The sequence below is a fragment of the Panthera leo genome, chromosome C1 (assembly GCF_018350215.1).
Source record: "Panthera leo isolate Ple1 chromosome C1, P.leo_Ple1_pat1.1, whole genome shotgun sequence".
NCBI lineage: Eukaryota > Metazoa > Chordata > Mammalia > Carnivora > Felidae > Panthera > Panthera leo.
In genome coordinates, this window is record NC_056686.1 from 160,084,341 (window position 1) to 160,102,325 (window position 17,985).

General features: G+C 42.7%; 1 protein-coding gene across 2 annotated transcripts in view; it reads left to right on the plus strand.

Moving 5' to 3' along the window:
- Positions 1–17,985, plus strand: part of ITGA6 (integrin subunit alpha 6) — a 77,148-nt gene that overhangs the window by 30,186 nt on the left and 28,977 nt on the right. For both annotated transcript variants that reach the window (XM_042949142.1, XM_042949143.1), the window contains exons 2-8: positions 8,063–8,187; positions 9,621–9,700; positions 10,913–11,168; positions 13,296–13,427; positions 16,547–16,757; positions 17,492–17,685; positions 17,832–17,920. In XM_042949142.1, coding sequence (XP_042805076.1) covers positions 8,063–8,187; positions 9,621–9,700; positions 10,913–11,168; positions 13,296–13,427; positions 16,547–16,757; positions 17,492–17,685; positions 17,832–17,920 — 1,087 coding nt within the window. The remainder of the gene's footprint in view (positions 1–8,062; positions 8,188–9,620; positions 9,701–10,912; positions 11,169–13,295; positions 13,428–16,546; positions 16,758–17,491; positions 17,686–17,831; positions 17,921–17,985) is intronic.

The window sequence follows — 17,985 nt, forward strand, 5'->3', positions numbered from 1 at the left end:
ACCACAGATGCCAGATAGCATCATCATTCCCCACCTCTGTGCAGAGTATATAGGCTGTTGGCATTTAACACTGTGGCCAGAACCAAAACCAAACCCCATAGCACTCTTTTGGGGGCAGCGGGATGGTCTTAAGAGCTTAACTTGATTGCAACTCAAAAATAAAGAACAGATTCTTGTAGACAAGGAAGCTATGTGTTATTAAAAACCAAAACCAAAAACAACCCAAAGCTAGGTCTTCTGGTGTGAATGCTGGCACCCCAAGAATTCAAGGCTTCCTCCTCTAGCATTTATTTGAAGAGTGGTTTGTAGTCTGACAGCAGCTCCCCACCCACTCAGCCAATAGTGAATCCTGCAGGCCCCACCCGGGACTCCCTTCAGAATTCCTTCTCAGGGTGAGACCAAGCCAAAAATGGACCTTTGAAGACAACACCAACACATGAGAACCAAGAATCATGAGGCATGTGGTGAGAACATAAAAGGGAATGGCTGCAGTAAACCCAGGAAAACACTGGGAAACCGATAATCCAGGAACAGAATGAGACCTGAGGGGGGAAAAACCTAGGTAAAATGCTCAGAGTTTTGAGAACATACTGATCCACAAGTTAATAATAGAGTGCATTGTTATGTAAAAGGCACGATCAGAACCAAGTAAGAGCTTTTGGAGATTACAAACATAACTGCTGAAATTCAGGGTTTTCAATAGAACTATTGGAAAATCAAGTTGAAAAGCCTTAGAGAAGGAAGAAAATGAGAGAAAAGATAGATTAATCCAGGAGGCGTAACACCTGACTAGTTAGGAAGTTCCAGAAAGAGCACAGAAAATAGAACCTGTAAAGTGATAAATGTACCATACGAGTTTCTTAGAAATTTTGTTTTTAATGTTTATTTATTTTTGAGACAGAGACAGAGTATGAATAGGAGAGGGGCAGAGAGAGAGGGAGACACAGAACCTGAAACAGGCTCCAGGCTCTGAGCTGTCAGCACAGAGCCCGACGCGGGGCTCGAACTCACGGACCGCGAGATCATGACCTGAGCTGAAGTCGGACGCTTAACCGACGGAGCCACCCAGGCGTCCCACGAGTTTCTTAGAAATTAATGTTCTAATTCCATTGATCGAGGCCATGCAGTCAGTGCACAGGAAATGAATAAAGGCTCACGTGCAGATACATGGTGGTGGTTGTGTGTTTTGCTGTTGAGAAGGCCCAGGGTAAGTGAAGAACCTAAAAGTTCAAAGAAGTCAAAACTGGACTTCCCTCAGAATTTTCATTGGGTGCTAGAATAACAGCAGTAACATTAAAGTTCTGAAGAAAATGTTTTTCAGCCTAGAAAAACCAACCAAACTATCAATCAAGGGTAAGAGCAGAATAATGACATTTTTGTATATGGAGGGACTAAGTTTACCTGTCATATACTGTCCTGTAGGATGATTTTTAAGAAAATAATTAGAATTAGAGGGAAATCTGTTTTCCAAAGCAGATCAGCCCAGGAGGGCAGTCCTAGGGTGACCCAGTACCACAGCCCTGGAATAATCTGTGTAGTGATGGGAGGTCTGAGGCCTCTGAGGAGGAAACCTGAGCAGAGAAGCAATCCTGATTTAATACAAGGTATGACTGGGGGCTTAGAAACGATGGAGGCTAGAAAAAAGCAAACAAGGTAAGGAAAAGGGCAATGAGAAATGCCAAGAAAAGCAAAAGTCATGGTTCAAATGTGAAGTACACTAAGCCATTGGTAGAATGTAAGAAGTCTATTTGACCTTGGTGCTGGGGACAGTTTCCTTTGAGGCCAAGGACTCTGACTCAGGTCCCAGATAGAAGAAAGAGGATAATTTCAGTGCGGTTTGATTCAACGCTGAATATTTACCTGGTTATGTAAAAGAACAGGTGACCGAGTTATGGTTACACAAGACAAAATGTAAGTGGTAATATAGTCTGATAGTAGTGTAAAAGTTTAGCTAATGGGTGGTGGGACTTGGAAGGGAAAGTTTGGGGGAAAGGGTCAGAATGCTGAAGGCTTCGTCTCCCCAATTCGGGAATGGAGACAGATTTTGTTGAAAGTTGGTGAAGGGAAAATAGAGGGTTAAGTATATTGTGAAACTGTTAAGGGTAACAAATACAAGAACTAAGGTAATACAGTTACTAAACATAGGAGGGAAAGTGCAGTCGTAGTGTAAGTTCTTCCCTTTTCATGTTGCGGGGTCAACAGTTATTGTCCAAAGCTGATAAATCAAGAGATAAAAATATAGGCAGAAGTAATGGAATTATGGAGAAGTAAATACAGACTTTTTTTTCTTTTTTTTTTTAAAGAGGTATACCTAGAGACTGGGGCTTGGGATGAGTTTGGAATCTGTTGCTTTCCATCATAAGTTCTTTCTGTTTGGTTTCTTGTCATTTGTATTTAACAAAAATTAAAAATTGAGTTTGAGGATGGGTTAAATGCAGAGGTGACACAAATCCACGGTAAGGCTGTCTTCTAATTTTCTAATGCTTAATTTGAACAAACTAAGAAGGCTGTGTTTTAAATTAAGCAATAATAGTGTCCTTGTTCTAATGAAGCAATATTTCATGTTTCCTGGGACAGAGTTGCATAGCTAGAGGCAGAATCTTTAATCCTCGAGGAAATGAGTTATTGCCAAAAGCAATGAAGCAAAGCTGCTATTGTGCTTAGAGTTTTAAAAGTGTTCCAGTGTTTAGATCTTTTGGTTGAAGTAGTTATACAAAAGTATACCTGCTCTGTTTGGGGGAGAACTTGCGTATGTGAAATAGGAGTACTTGAAGTTTGAAATAACCTTGTGTGGTTAATGGCATGACAGTGGGTCCCGAATCTTTGTGCTAGGACTTTGATCTGGATTCCAAAAGGACCTTGAATTTTAATACCATACCCTCAGTTTTATGTCATACTTGTGTCATTATTAGCCTTTCATATTGTATTTTACTATTTCAGATTTTATTTCTCATCTTTAAAGATAATGATGATGTGGTTTTGCAGTTGTGAATTTTGTGGGTTTTTTAAAAAGTTTTAGTTATGTAAGTAATCTCTGTACCCAATGTGGGGCTCATACTCGTGACCCAGAGATCAAGAGTCCCACGCTCTATTGGCTGAGCCAGCCAAGTGCCCTGAGTAGTGTATTTAAAATTTTTTAAAAATGTTTATTCATTTTTGAGAGGGGGGGAGGGGCAGAGAGAGAGGGAGACACGGAATCTGAAGCAGGCTCCAGACTCTGAGCTGTCATCACAGAACCTGAAGCGGGGCTTGAACCCCTGAACATGAGATCATGACCTGAGCCGAAGTTGGACGACGCTTAACTGACGGAGCCACCCAGGCGCCTCTGAGTTTTATATTTTAAACGTGGCTTTCCAATATGTTGGAATCCCAGGGCAGTTTTTATGTGATTGCAGCTTCAAAATAGTAAAGGTGATGTTTCACTAGCCCTGTGGAAAGCAATCTGGGAAGTATTTTTTTCCTGTTCCTTTTGGCGCCTAAAACAATCTTAGTTTAAAACTTAGATTCTTGCCCTTCCTTGACAGTTTTTCTTTTGACCTGATATGGGAATAAGCTTCTTAGACCCAGTTCTGTTAATTTCCACCACTTCCCTTTGAAGGCCATAACTTCTATCCGCTGGCCCCTGCCACTTTGAATATGAATTGTTGCTGCTGTTTTGAATTCCTCCATACATGTGGCTTAGTAATAACAGCAGCTGCTATCACTGCTTCTTAAGAGGAAATGAACTCAACAGACCAGCAGCTACTACCTGAGTCCTAGGAGTCGCTGTGGGTGTCCTGGCCATGCCCAGAGAATGTGTGCTGCCTACACCGAAGCAGCCTCTAGGGGCATTGGGGGCAAAGTGAAGAAAACTGGGCTTTGAGCAGAAACTGTGGACTCTGGTGTGACCTCAGGGTTCCTCTACATGAACACTACCCTTTTTGGAGCTGTACCAGTCGGCTAGCTCAGGAGGCTGCTTGTAGTTGAATGGCTTATAGACCAGTGCCCATCCTACAGGACTTAGACGGGACTTTCACCAGGGATGGTATCGTTTGACTGGACACAGCTCTTTTTGAGTATTTGTTCCTGCCAGACATAGCCTCCACTTAGGGGCTGTGACCTCCTGATAAAGGCTGGTTTCGAGCAGAATTAAGAGTTTGCTTATTTCCTGATCCAGAGAAGACCGCTTTCACCTTGAGGATTGAGACGCCTGCCAGTTGTTGAATTTGGTTGGGGTTAGTTACTGTGTTTTTCCATCAAGGTGCTTCCTTGCATTTTCTGTGCTTCTCATTTTATCCAACTTAATTCCACCTGTCCTTCCCTCCCCCACCCCAGTCATTGTTTTCTCGAATTTCCGATTAAGTGTGGGCCCAGGGAACCAGGTGCAGCCAGAGCAGGGGCACCCTTCCGCCCCAGTACTTGCTTGCTGTCTGCTCTTCCTCTGACTGGCTGGGGCCTGAGGCTGGAGGGGGTCTGCTGGGGGGCCCAGAGCACTCAGCCTCCCTCCATCCAGGGTGGGATGGGTTCTGAAGTGGGCTCACTGTGCCAGCTGTCCGGGGACCTGGGAGGAAGGACTGTGGTGGGAACGCGTGCAGGCAAAGCCCACCAGGGGGCGACGTGACCCTTAACGTTGTTCTCCAGGAGTCCATTTCTCGTGTTTGCCAACTTCTCTTCTGTGTTTCCTGCCCCTCCCCACACCCTCAGACCTTCTTGCTGTTTCCATTCTTCTGTATGTCGGCTTTCATCTGCGGCAGTTGCCATGAGCGACATGGGTGGACTCCTCCTGCGAGAGGTTGGTGTCTTTAGCACACATGAAATTTTGCTGTCACAGTTGGCAAACTGGAGTGAAAGCCCTCCCATTTCTCACATGCCTGCTAAAGGCTTGTCTTGGCCACTCTGGATAAGGGGGACAAGTGGAAGGTGGAGGTACTGAGGAGGGAGAGGCCCTACCGTTCTGCCAGGAGAAAGGGGGCTGGGGGAGGTGGCAGGCTTACTCTGGACTGTCCTTGTACGTGGAACAGGAAGTCCGCAAGTGCCTATCCTCTGCAGGGCACGGCAGCCTGGGGCTCTGAGGGGCACCGCGGGTGCGTATGCCTCTGGCCCTTCACCCCAGAACCCCCAACTCCACTGACCAGCTTGCGCCTCCCCAGCCCCGTCTTGTGGCATCACCGATTCTCACCCCTCCGTTTCCTCTGGCTCCTTCCCCCTGCCCGCGGTCAGCCTCTGCAGGTGACAAGCCCCTCATCTGCACCCCCAGCTCTGCTGTGGTCTGGGTGACCCCCTTCCCCGCAGGCAGGTTTTGCCCCCCCCCCCCCCAAGACCGTGCGCAGGATTACCGGTCCCACCCTCGCATGGCCTCTGCCTCCCTCTGGTTTAGTACCTGCTTATGAATCTGCCTCCCTCAGGGCCAGAGTTTTTGGGGGGGAGGGTGCGAGGGCAACCCGTACTCATTCTAGAAGGTTTTTAAATGTTTGTGGAATGAATAAGTGAATGAGTGAACATGAAATAACAAGCCCAGCACCTGCCTTAGCCTCGGGTGTGGATGAGGAGGAGAGGAAGTGGTCAGAGAAGACGCTGTAATAACCTTGGAACTCCCCGGCTGCTCTTTATAGCCTTCCCGTTGCAGTTGGTTACCTTTACAGATAACCTCTTCCCAATCTTCACCCCACCCAATTCCAGCAACGCTTTCACTCCGCCTTCCTTCAACCTTTCCATGTTTTGCTTACATCTGTCAGTTACCAGAGCAATTCTTGTTTCAGTGTTTCATTTGTGTAGGTTTTGCCCTTTCAGCAAAGTTGTAAATGCCTGAAAATCCTGGGTTTTATTTCCTAGGAAGCATCTAACAGGAATGGGAAAAAACATTGCTTCAAAGTAATTTTTTTGTCCTGTCTATATCTGTGTATCTATATAGATATATGCTTATACCTATATCTAGCTGTGAGATCTTAGGGGCAGACTGCTTAACCTCCTTGCAAAGGCGTCTGTTTTCTGTACTGTAAAATTAGGGAGCTAGATGCTTTCTGGTGCCTCCAGTGCTCACATCCTGTGATTCAGCGCTGTTGACCCCAGCGCCTTGCTAGTCCCACCCAGTCCCTGGGTCAGGGTTCCATCCCCATCCTGCCAGGTAATTGAGCTTGCTCACTAACGGTCGAGGCCAGCTCACCTCTCAGTTATTTGTCAGAGCTCCTGGGATCTGGGACAACATTCATGGAATACATGTGCGTGGCAGTCCCTGTGGCCATTGGTCTTGCCTTGACTCTCTGCCAGAAACTTCCAGGCGCTAAGGACCCTGCCTTTGTCCTGCTAAGTCTCATTCCAGTTCTGTGTTTTGGTGTATGCTGTTCATCCCTTCAAATGTAGGACGGGGTTCGAGGTGGAAGCTCACTGTGCGTGCTGTCCAAGGTTCCGGGAGGAAGGACAGCGGTAGGGGCGTGTGTTCCTGCATGAGCCAGCTCTCATTCTGTGACACCTGGCTGCACTCGCCCTCCCTGGACAAAGTCTGGCCCCTCCATTTTTGAGTGCATTTCCTTCTGTTGCACCTGCTGCATTGTATTGGTTTAAATTTTTTGTTGTTGTTTTTGTTAAATCCTTTACTGGGATCATAGAGACAGGTGGTAGAGACTTTTGTTTGTAGGTGGGTTTTTTTCATTTTTCATTTTTATTTAATTTATTTATTTATTATTATTTTTATTTTGCATCTGAGTTTTGTGGGTTTCTTAAAGGCCAGGAGTGGCCTGTTTTCTGCTTGGGGGTTGTTTGTTCACTTTTGTGCATCTAGCCCTCTCCCCCAGCTCCAGCCTTGCTTCTCTCTGTCCAGTCAGGTGTGTTCCTTCTCTTTGTCTCTTTTCCTAGCTGTTCCATGAGTCAGTCAGACCCAAAGATGGTGAGTAAAGAGCATTAGCAACAGGAACCCTGTAGAAAGACAGTAGGACTCTAGAGATCCCTCCTGGCTGTGACACTGAGACTTTAAGGATTGTGGGTTGGGGATAAGGCCCCTTCTTACAGGAGCTAACAACACTGGGGTGGGAGGGAAGAAGAAGGAACATTAAAATACCTAGTATGTAGGTGGCACTGCCCAGACCCTGCCTGTGGTCTCTGTGCCAGGCTGATAGGATGAATGTGGAGGACCCTGTCTGATTCAAGAGCGCCAAAAGTAAGAAGTGATGCAGAAAGGCAGAGAAGGGGACAGAGGGAAATAAATTCAGGCCGGTTGTAACTTGGGCGAGCTTAGGATCTAAATCAGTATTGTTCAAAGATAAGCTGAAGCCTATTTTAAAAACTTGGAGTTTATTTGAGCAAAAATCAATGGGAATCTGGCAGCAGCAAGTTGGAAGTGGTTAGGAGTGCTCTGCCAACAGGAACCAGGGGAAAGACCTACTTACAGGGAGTAAAGAATCAAAGAAAAATTATTTAATCAGCTGTAGCTTAAAGCCTGACTGGCTGTTTGTGATCGGTTGTCCTTGGGTTTGATTTTATAACCTTGAGGCATTTATAGGCTTAGATATTTTTTGCTTACATAGGCTGCCACGTCAATAGAGCCACATCAGCCTAATGGCCTCCTTGTTTCATTAATTTAGCCAGTATGTATACTGAAGATTTAGGGTACCGTTAAAATTACCTTTGAAAAATACCTCAGGAAGGCACAGTGTTAGAAATTGACACATTATTGCTTGTTAAGTTTAACGGGACCATTTTCCCCCCCCTCCCGTGTGGGAGCATTTGTCTGTTAAGTTCCATATGTCCTTGGTTTAGGTTTAGGGGTCATGTTCTATCTATGAAGAGTGTGTCTTTTAAAATACCAGAATCCTACTCAGCAGAGAGGTGCTGATACTATGACAAATGGCTGATACTTTTCGCCTTGTTTGAACAACCCCTCTTCTGAGGCTTGACTTGGCTAGTTGTGCATGTGTGTGTTGCATGAGCCGGTCATGGGACTCGACCTTCATTCTCCCCAGCGTCCAAGCCAGCAGGGCATCTGGGAACTCTTGCCAAAGAATGATTTCCCACATCTCTTGGTTCTGACTGATTGAAATGTTAAGTGTGTTTTAAACTCCAATCCCCCAATTCTCTCTTTTGTCAACAGGTTGCTCGTAGGGGCCCCGCGGGCCGTGGCCCTTCCACTGCAGAGGGCCAACAGAACAGGAGGCTTGTACAGCTGCGACATCACCTCCCGGGGGCCTTGCACACGGATTGAATTTGATAATGATGGTGTGTTCTGTACTGTGTCCACTTGGCCAGCTCGCCCGTATCCCACTTGCCCTTTCCATGAGGGGGGAGGGAGGTCCAAGTATTCTCGGAGAGAGGGCCTGTTTTGATTACATGTCTTGAATTGTTTGGTGGGATGCTTGAAATTGCTGCCCTTCCTAATCCTGCTCTCTAAACTGATATGGTGTATTGAGGTCGCCACCTAGTGATGTGTTGAGGTTCTACAGGAGGCTGTTAAAACTGAATTCACAGCGGCAAGAAAATTGGGCATCGCTCGTACTTAGCTGCCAAAAGTTCTCGCTTGCTGTTAAACTATGTGGGAGAAAGTCTGTTTTAAGTATCAGCTCTCTCTGAAATGAAAACTGACCATCGTGGATAATTTTTCCCTGCTGGCTCAGACAGGCTTGTTTTGTGAGGCCTCCATGCTGAGCAGAGCAGGTAGTGTACTAAGAAGGCTCGAGCGAGCTGGATTTGACATACTTGGTCTAAGTTGATTTGCAGATTCACGTTTATGTGCTTCTCTTGATTTTACATATTTTAGAAATAACATTGGTTTTTTTGTTTTTGTTTTTTTGCTGATTAGCAAATGATACATGTTAATTGTGGGAAACTTGTAAAAAAGACACCAGCCTGTATAAAGAATAAACCAAAAACCCATGGGTAATTTAGACTTAATCACCCTTTAACATTTTGGCTTCTGTCTACTTAAAGTTACTTAGTGTTTGCATTTTTGTAATGATTCAAGATTAAAAATCATACCTGCCTCCTCATTGAGGAAGGCAGAGATTTGGAGACAGGGTCACACAGTAGATTTAGATTGATACCGAAATGAACATACATGATGGTGTTTGTGATATCTCTCTTTCCTCGGGGGAGGGACTAAAAATATATCTATTTTCCTTTTTGACATTGGTAGATAATAAAGTGAATCTGAGGCCTTGCTTCCTATCTCTAATAAAGGAGAGAATGATTCATGCTGTTATGTAACAAATTTGATACTATGTAGAGAACTGCCCATTTTGTGTTAGTTTGGATGATAGCTGGAGTTTGGAAACTGGATTTCTGCATCACTGCTTTTTTAAATACATCTTTGCTTTAAGTGGCATATGGGGGAGGGCTACTTCTTAGCCTTATAATTTTCAAATGCCTTTCTGTACTCAGGACCCTAGGTGTCAGAGAGGATGTAGGGCTACCAAATAGAGCTATATATTTTATTTAAGAATTTTACAGAAGGTTCTTACCAATAACCACTTACCCATTTTCTTAAAATGAGAAATAATTTTTGTGAATTGAGTACATGAATTTACTGAGTAGCAAGACTCAGAATCTGGGCAATTTAGAAACCGTCTTGTATTGTGTTCATCTCTTGTTTATTGGCTGCTCCAGCCACTTTGAAGGTCCTAACTGTGTTATCTCACCTGCTCTGCTTTCCACAGCTGACCCTTCATCAGAAAGCAAGGAAGATCAATGGATGGGGGTCACCGTCCAGAGCCAAGGTCCAGGGGGCAAAGTTGTGGTAAGTGTAGAGAAGCATGTTCATTCCACAATGTCTGAGTGCCTGTTACGTGCCAGCATTAGACATACAGTAGTGAACAAGACTGGCAGAGCCCCTGCCCACACAGAGTTGTACCTTCTAGAAGATTGACTGCTTTAAAGCAGGCATTGTGTCAAGAAGAAATCAAGGCATTATTTTTCCTGTGATTTCTGATGGTCCTTAAAACGCAAAACTAGACATGGTTTCTGTCTCAGGAACTATGTGTCTTTTTCAGAGGAGTTGTTAAAAATGTGGGAATGGTCATGGAAAGTAAGATCAGATAATTTAAAACTTCCTGGTTGTTTATTCTGACAAGTCAAATACAAGTGTAGTGAAGAAAAGAGGTTTGTTAGGTGGCTGTGTGAGATGGCCTTGGTGGTGCCTTCCAGGCTGGCTCATGATCATCCTTGCGTGTCTGTTTCAAAATCTGGTTGCTGTAACAAATTTATACAGGGTTTTGAAAAAAAATGAGAATTTTACTGAACACTAAGTTTTGATATCTAAGGGATCCTTACAGGAAATCAACTTGGGTATTGTAAAGTCTATTCATCCTCTGTTACATGGAGGGTAGCCATGAATATCTTGTAAAATTATAGGGATTATTTCATCTTTTCTGGCAGTATAATTCTCTCTGCCTTTTAAAATAAACTTAATCTCAGAGTTTAGAGTATAAGTTAGGAGTGATTATAAGGAAATAGTGTGGGTAAAAGGGAAATGTTTTTGTCTTAGCTGTCCCCTTAGCTGTGTTTGCCTGATCCCTATGAAAATACGTCTGATTTCTCTCCTCTGGAATGTAATTACATATTTGCACAAACACACTGATGTGAAATTTCATACGGCCATTAAAGCCAATTAAATTAAGAAAATGAAATAAGATATTTCCCATTGTTTATGTGACAGGTAAATTTACAAATAAATTGCCTGTGGATTACAGATTGGCATTCAGTATTTGGACTGGAGCATTATTCTCCAGGTGAGAAGAAGACAGGAGTCCTAGTTCCTATATACTAGATAACGGTCTTCTTAGTGCCACTTGGGGGAACAATTGCTGGTTTAGGATCCAGGCCCAGGATGAGGACATGTTTCACATCCCATTTAGAATTAATCCCTCTTTATTATAAATTGATAAAGTTGTCCATAATAAACCTAAGTTTTGTGGAAATGAATGGGCAGCTTCATTCCATCTGTTTGCAGACATGTGCTCACCGATATGAAAAAAGGCAACACGTCAATACAAAGCAGGAATCCCGCGACATCTTTGGAAGGTGTTACGTCCTGAGTCAGAATCTCAGGATTGAGGATGATATGGATGGAGGAGACTGGAGTTTCTGCGATGGCCGATTGAGAGGCCATGAAAAATTTGGTTCTTGCCAGCAAGGAGTTGCAGCTACTTTCACGAAAGACTTTCATTACATTGTGTTTGGAGCCCCAGGCACTTATAACTGGAAAGGTAGGACATGTACTTATAGCAATAGAGATTAGACTGACTACGTAAATTCTCCTATATGCACCATGATTGAGAACATTTTAAATTGAAACCAAATGTGTTACAAGACACTTGTGTATTATAGAAGTAAGGTAGGATCTTATGATCTCTCAATTATATGATTTCAGAAACAGTGGTGGAAATGTTTGAAGATATTTTTTTCCTTCTCTCAGCAATTTATATTAATACAAGTAGTTAGCCTTTTTCTGTAAGAATATAATAACATTAGTGGGTTTTTTTCTGTTTGTGTTTTCCTGTTTCTTGAAGGTGAAAGTTTTATGTTTTAATGTTAGTAAACATTGCATTTTAAGGTTGTGATCTGAAAACAAAATAATTGGTGTCCTATATAAGTAACAGTGTATTAATACAGATATATCTTTCATTATATATTATCTTAAAAGGCTGTGTTTTACTAATAAAGCAGAAAAGTTAGAAGGGTAGATGAACTAGGGGAATTTTGAGATGATAATTTTAGATAATTTACAGGAAAGTTGTTTAGTGGTATCGTTTAATGATGATTGTGATATAGGTAAAAGGAGACGGAGGGAGGGAAGGGAGAACGGTCCTCAGTTTTGACTGGATGAACCTGGTCAGCTCCTATATAAAGTTTAACTTTTCTGAAGAAATTAGGCAGGCATAGAAAACCAGTATGTTATAAAGGACAATTAACTCTAATGCATAATGAAGAAAAATGTATATGATTTAGACATAAGACTTCTTTTTATTAAAATAAATCCTATGTTATAACATTTTCACTAAGTTAGGAAACACTTAGGAGATGCATTTTAAAAACCTCCCAAGTTTGAATTCCTTTTTAAAAAAATTTTTTGGATGTTTTTATTTATTTTTGAGAGAGAGACAATGTGTGAGCTGGGGAGAGGCAGAGAGAGAGGAAGACACAGAATCTGAAGCAGGCTCCAGGCTCTGAGCTGTCAACACAGAACCTGATGCAGGACTCATATCATGAACCTCGAGATCATGACCTGAGCGAAAGTCAGATGCTTAACTGATTGAACCACCCAGATGCCACCCCCCCTCCCCCTGCTCCCTGCTCAAGTTTGAATTCCTATTAGAAATAATCCTCGAGGGCACCTTCCTCTTTATATCATCCATGTTAACCTTTGGGAGTAATCTCCTTTGGCCTCCCCACCCCCAACATGATGGTATTTGTAAGTTTATACTGACCTAATGAAAGTAACACATTGAATTTAGAAATAGTTCTATTGTAGCAAGAAGAGATGCCATACATAGTAAAATAACAAAAACACCCACCAATTATGTATATATATGTATTTATGGGAAACATGTCTTATATGCTTTATAAACCCTGACTTAAAACGTTATTTATTTATTTATTTAATTTTAGAGCACATGCGAGCAGGGGAGGGGCAGAGGGAGAGAGGGAGAATCTCAAGGAGCCTCTACGCTCAGCACAGAGCCTGATGAGGGGCTCGATTCTATGACCCTGGGATCATGACCCGAGCCAAAATCAAGAGTCAGATGCTCAATTGACTGAGCCATCCAGGTGGCCTGAAATGTTACCATTTTTAAAAAGTCTTGTAATAGGTTTACTATATGAAATTTTCTTAATTCTTAATTGTTAATTGTGAAAATTTTAGAAAGATGAAATCCAGTCTCCTCCATCACATTAAAATGATTTGGAGAAAGGATCAAAACATTTCACTTTTACACTATAGTAAAGTAGGTAAATTGGTATAGGATTGCTACATCAGGCTCCTATAGCTTTTAAAAAGTTATTTTCTGTAGGTTTAGTTAAGTAAACATTCCATTTTCCATCTAGTTGGTGGCATTGTAAAGATAATTCCTAAAAATGCATGGTGCATTTTTTTTAATAACTAGAACAAATTTCTTTGTAAAAATTCACATGAACATGATTTTTTAAACTTTAATGACCTCAAAAGCCCCCTTTCCTTTGCCTTTTCTTCCTCTAGACTTTTCTTCCTATACTACAGTGATAACACGAGGCATGTTTATTAGGAACCATCTCTTTGATTTTGTTTTCATCTTCATTGTTTTTTGTTGTTGTTGTTGTTTTTGTTTTTTTTTGTTTTTGCCATTTCATTCCTGTAGGCATTGTTCGCGTAGAGCAAAAGAATAACACTTTTTTTGACATGAACATCTTTGAAGATGGGCCTTACGAAGTTGGTGGAGAGACTGACCATGACGAAAGTCTAGTTCCTGTTCCTGCTAACAGTTACTTAGGTAGGAACAAGCGTAGCTTGGCGTGCCTGTCTTTTCAGATGCCTCAGTGTGACAGCGCCCTCCCTGGACCTGGACTTGGAGGCTGAGGACGGGCCAGGCGGGACCAGGGGCCTGTGGCTGCTTTGATGGGCAGTCGGGTTTAAGCTTTGGTGATCCTGAGGTAACCTGACTGGTGCCTGGGACCCTTCCCTTCTGACCTGGGCTCCCTCAAGATGGGAAACCTCTTGCATTCAAGCCCATCTCTTGGGCTAGCATCGGCCTCTGTAACCTGAAACAGGCTGTTCATGCAGCGGGGAAAAAAAATGCATGGATGTTATCAGTCAGCTGCGCCATATCCTCTTTCTAGAGATACTCTTGAGAGCTCCGTTTATGAAGTTACTCTGCAGTGGCGGGTCAAAACCTCCACGTCCTTCCTTTGTGACTGTCGATCTTCTAGGGTTGGCCCGGCTTCTGGATCGGGGCCCCCATGTCACGGGACCCCTGGCGGGTGGCACGGCAGCTTTCCAGCGGAAGCTGGGCAGGACTGCTGGAGGACACCCAGATCGTGTCTAAGTGCCAGTTCCCTAACTCCTCAGGCTTGTCTGCATTACTAATGGGCGTCCTAAATCATTCGTGTGCATTATGGTAATTACACAAAGGCTTTTAAAAGCTTTAATTCTTGGTATGAGTTGACATAAAGAATAATTACTGCACATTTCTTGAAAAAAATGTAAAAAAATCTCCTAAACCTAAATAGTAACCTATTTTTTTTTTTTTGAAGTCCCCCTGTGCTAGAGATGTTACTGGAACAATGGAAGATAAGTAAACACAAAGAATAGTTGTTATCAATGTGTTAGTAAACAGATTCTTAAGATGGCCTAATTATGTACATATACATGAATGATCCTGTTAATTTAGGGGAAAAAAACAACTTTTCAGACATTCCTTCCTGCCCCAAAATTAAAAATTTGATGTGAAAGCATACAAGAGAGCAGAGCAAAATTAAATTTACCACTTGTTAAGTGTGGATCATGTGCTCTAAGTCATGTGCTATATTTACTACCTTACAGGTCTTACGTGACCTTCCCAAAAACATTATAAAATAAGTATGATTATCCCTCTTTTGATGATGAAAAAAGTCTATCTTAGGAAGATTAATTTCTTAGTCTAAGGCCACACAGTTACTGATCCCTCAGCCTAGGAGAGAAAGTTTCATGGGAGTGACAGGGTCAGGGTGGGAAGCGGCTGGATTGCATGAGTGCCACCACGTCCATGGCTTCGCAGGACAGGAAAGGATGCCGGTGCCAGCAGTTTGCAGTCTCAATATTAAATATGGTTTTTCTGGATAAATACTGTCAACAAACCCATATTTTATTCGAATATATGTGCTGTCCAATCAAGCGTGTTACTTAGGGGTTATTTGTGACGAGATGTACTTAATTTTAATTTTTTAATGTTTATTTTTGAGAGAGAGAGAAGTATTTAATTGTAAATGAAAATTTGACTTCACGGTCAAGAAACCAGTGGTCTAGTCTTTAAGATAGATGCCCATGGATTTTTGTAAACATAGATGCTATTGGAGCATCTGAAAGGATTCAGCACTTTTTATTAAGCACATTTGCCACTTTGATGAATGGATTTCCTCCAATGTGGGTGTCTCGCGGGGGAAACAGTCAAGTTTGTGTCCTTACATGTTTTGTTGTCCGTGCTGTCTGTGCCTCTGTCATTTCAACGAGTCCGTGGTTTTAAGGAATAAAATGATCAGCTTGGGGTTCGGGAAGCTGGCAAAGAGGGTGTCTTGCTAGATGCGGTGGTGGCCTGGTGGCCTCATCGTCCGGCTGGAGCGGCCCAAGCTCTCGTGCCTCTTACAGAGCGTAATTGCTTTTCCCTTCAATCTCTTCCGTTCCGTGCACGTGTCCAGGCCTGCTGTTTTTGACCAGCGTTTCCTACGCAGATCCTGATCAGTTTGTTTACAAAACACAGCCTCCCAGGGAGCGGTCCAACGTGTCCCCTGATGTGATGATGAATAGCTACCTAGGTTTGTGACCTCTGAGATGACAAATAAATTGTCTTAGTCATGGTCATTTGAGAAATTTTTTTTGGTCCATACAGAGCATCCATCTTTTTATTTTTTATTTCCTTTAAGTGGAGCACACACATGAGATCATGCCACTGTTGAGGCTCTGCTCCTGGATGGTTTTCAGAGCTGGATTCAGTTGCATCACCGTTTTCTAAATTTGGAGCTCATCATATTTTGCCACTCAAACTTCACAATTTGAGAACTACAACAGTAGTGGTGAAGCTTTTTATAAATCCCACTAAAAAGGGGGAGCTTACACCATTCTGCATCCGCCTCACCTTTACATAGCAAGATTTGCTTAATGCGAGTGATTTTGATGGAGGCGTTTACACTCACTTGCTACCAGATCTCAGTCTGTTATCTGACATCCTACCTGATGCTTTATAATCAGGTGTCTCACACGTTCTGCCCTCCGAACAAGTATGTAATTGTCATCAATGACAGCTTGCTCACCTCTATTGTTTATACTGGGTTCTCAAATACTATATCTCACCAGTCATGGTCTTGTTTGCATGTTTGTGTCCAAGAATCAAGTTGGTTCAAAACACTGAAATGTTGCCTGTGGTATACGAATGATGTTAGCATTTGTTCTTGCCTGATTACCAAGGAGATTACTAATCATTATATTATAGCAGAGCCCTGTAACATGCACTCAGGTATGCTGTGTCTGGTTGTATCTCTGTGTATCCTTTCCCGTGATAATTTAGTATCTAGCTTGACCTCCTTTGGCCCACAGTTCCAGTATTAAAATGGGGTTTGAGCAGCTTCTTCAGATGCATGAATGCTTCATGATTCAAGTTACACAGATGTTAAATAGCATAGGTGGTTTCCTTTAAAAGTCTTAATATATTTCCTGAGAGAGCAATGAAGTAGCCTACTTCTTTGTACTTGAGTCAGACCTCTTACCTCTGTAACTCTTTCGTGTTGTAAATGTGATGAGCTGGTAGAGAGGCTCAGAAGGAGCGGGTTGGAAGCCAGAGGAAAAGGTAGTGATGGAGTTACCAATGGTAGATACCTCCTGAAATACGGGGTGATGTGAACTGTTATTTTGTGTTTCTAGGCTTTTCTCTGGACTCAGGAAAGGGCATTGTTTCTAAAGATGAGCTCACTTTCGTGTCCGGTGCTCCAAGAGCCAACCACAGCGGAGCTGTGGTTTTGCTGAAAAGAGACATGAAGTCTGCACATCTTCTCCCTGAGCACATTTTCGACGGGGAGGGTCTGGCATCTTCATTCGGCTATGACGTGGCAGTGGTGGACCTTAACAAAGATGGGTAAGAGGGTCTTAGGTTATTTTACGCTTGCCAAGAAATCGTTGGTTGTTTGGCTTCTTTAGGTCTTGAGAAGAGCCATCCTTTCAGGTTAGTGGATTCCAAAGAGTGTTTTTGCTACCAGGTTTTTACTATCCTGTCACATCTTCGTCACTTGTATTTTGGCAGCAGACCTTCATTGCCCTCCCCATGGTGTAGGATTACATTTCAGTTTTCAGTTTTCAGATCAAAACTCACATTTTGGGTCTGTGAGAATTAAAATTTGGGGGGAAAAAAGTTAACTTGAAAAATGACACCTACATCGTTCTTCTGTGATTTCTTCAGGGGCTGTCAGAGCATCTAGGATGTCCTTTTGAAAGTAGGGATTGGATTGGGGACAGAGTAATAGTTATGGCTGGTGGTGCCATTCTGGGTGGTGGGTGGAGGGGAGTCTGTGCACTCTCGTTCTAACTTGGGGACTGTCTTCAGGTTCTTTGATATTTTTCTTTGGGCATTTATTATGGGCTACCATGTAAAATGTTTTACCTAAGCATAAACATTTACATGCCTAAGCAGTATGTTACCTAAACATTACATAAAAATACCTTAAAATGTTTTAATTGATGAGAAATGAATTCCAGATTTGAGACCCTTGCCACATCCTATCTCTGTGTCCCTAATACCTGGGCTGGAGGTATTCTCCGTGAGCTTGCTGGTATTTTAGCTGATGGTTGTTTTATCCCTCGTTGTATTTTTAGGTGGCAAGATATAGTTATTGGAGCCCCACAGTATTTTGATAGAGATGGAGAGGTCGGAGGTGCGGTGTATGTTTACATTAACCAGCAAGGCAGGTGGAATAATGTGAAGCCAATTCGTCTCAATGGAACCAAAGATTCCATGTTTGGTATTGCAGTAAAAAATATTGGTGACATTAATCAAGATGGCTACCAAGGTAGGTAACAGATTGTGAAACAGTTATGCTGCTCCTAGGTAGATTGATTGTCTAAGATGGTGAGTGCTTATGGCATCATATTTTGAAATGTTATATTGGGACGTTTTTAAAATGTAGCGTTTGTTGAAATGTGATGTCCTCAACAGATATTGCCGTTGGAGCTCCCTATGATGATCTGGGAAAGGTTTTTATCTATCACGGATCCCCGAACGGAATAAACACCAAGCCAACACAGGTAACCAGACAGCCTGGATTTCTACAATAAGGGTCTTAGCTTTTTGCCTTGTAATAGGGCATTTG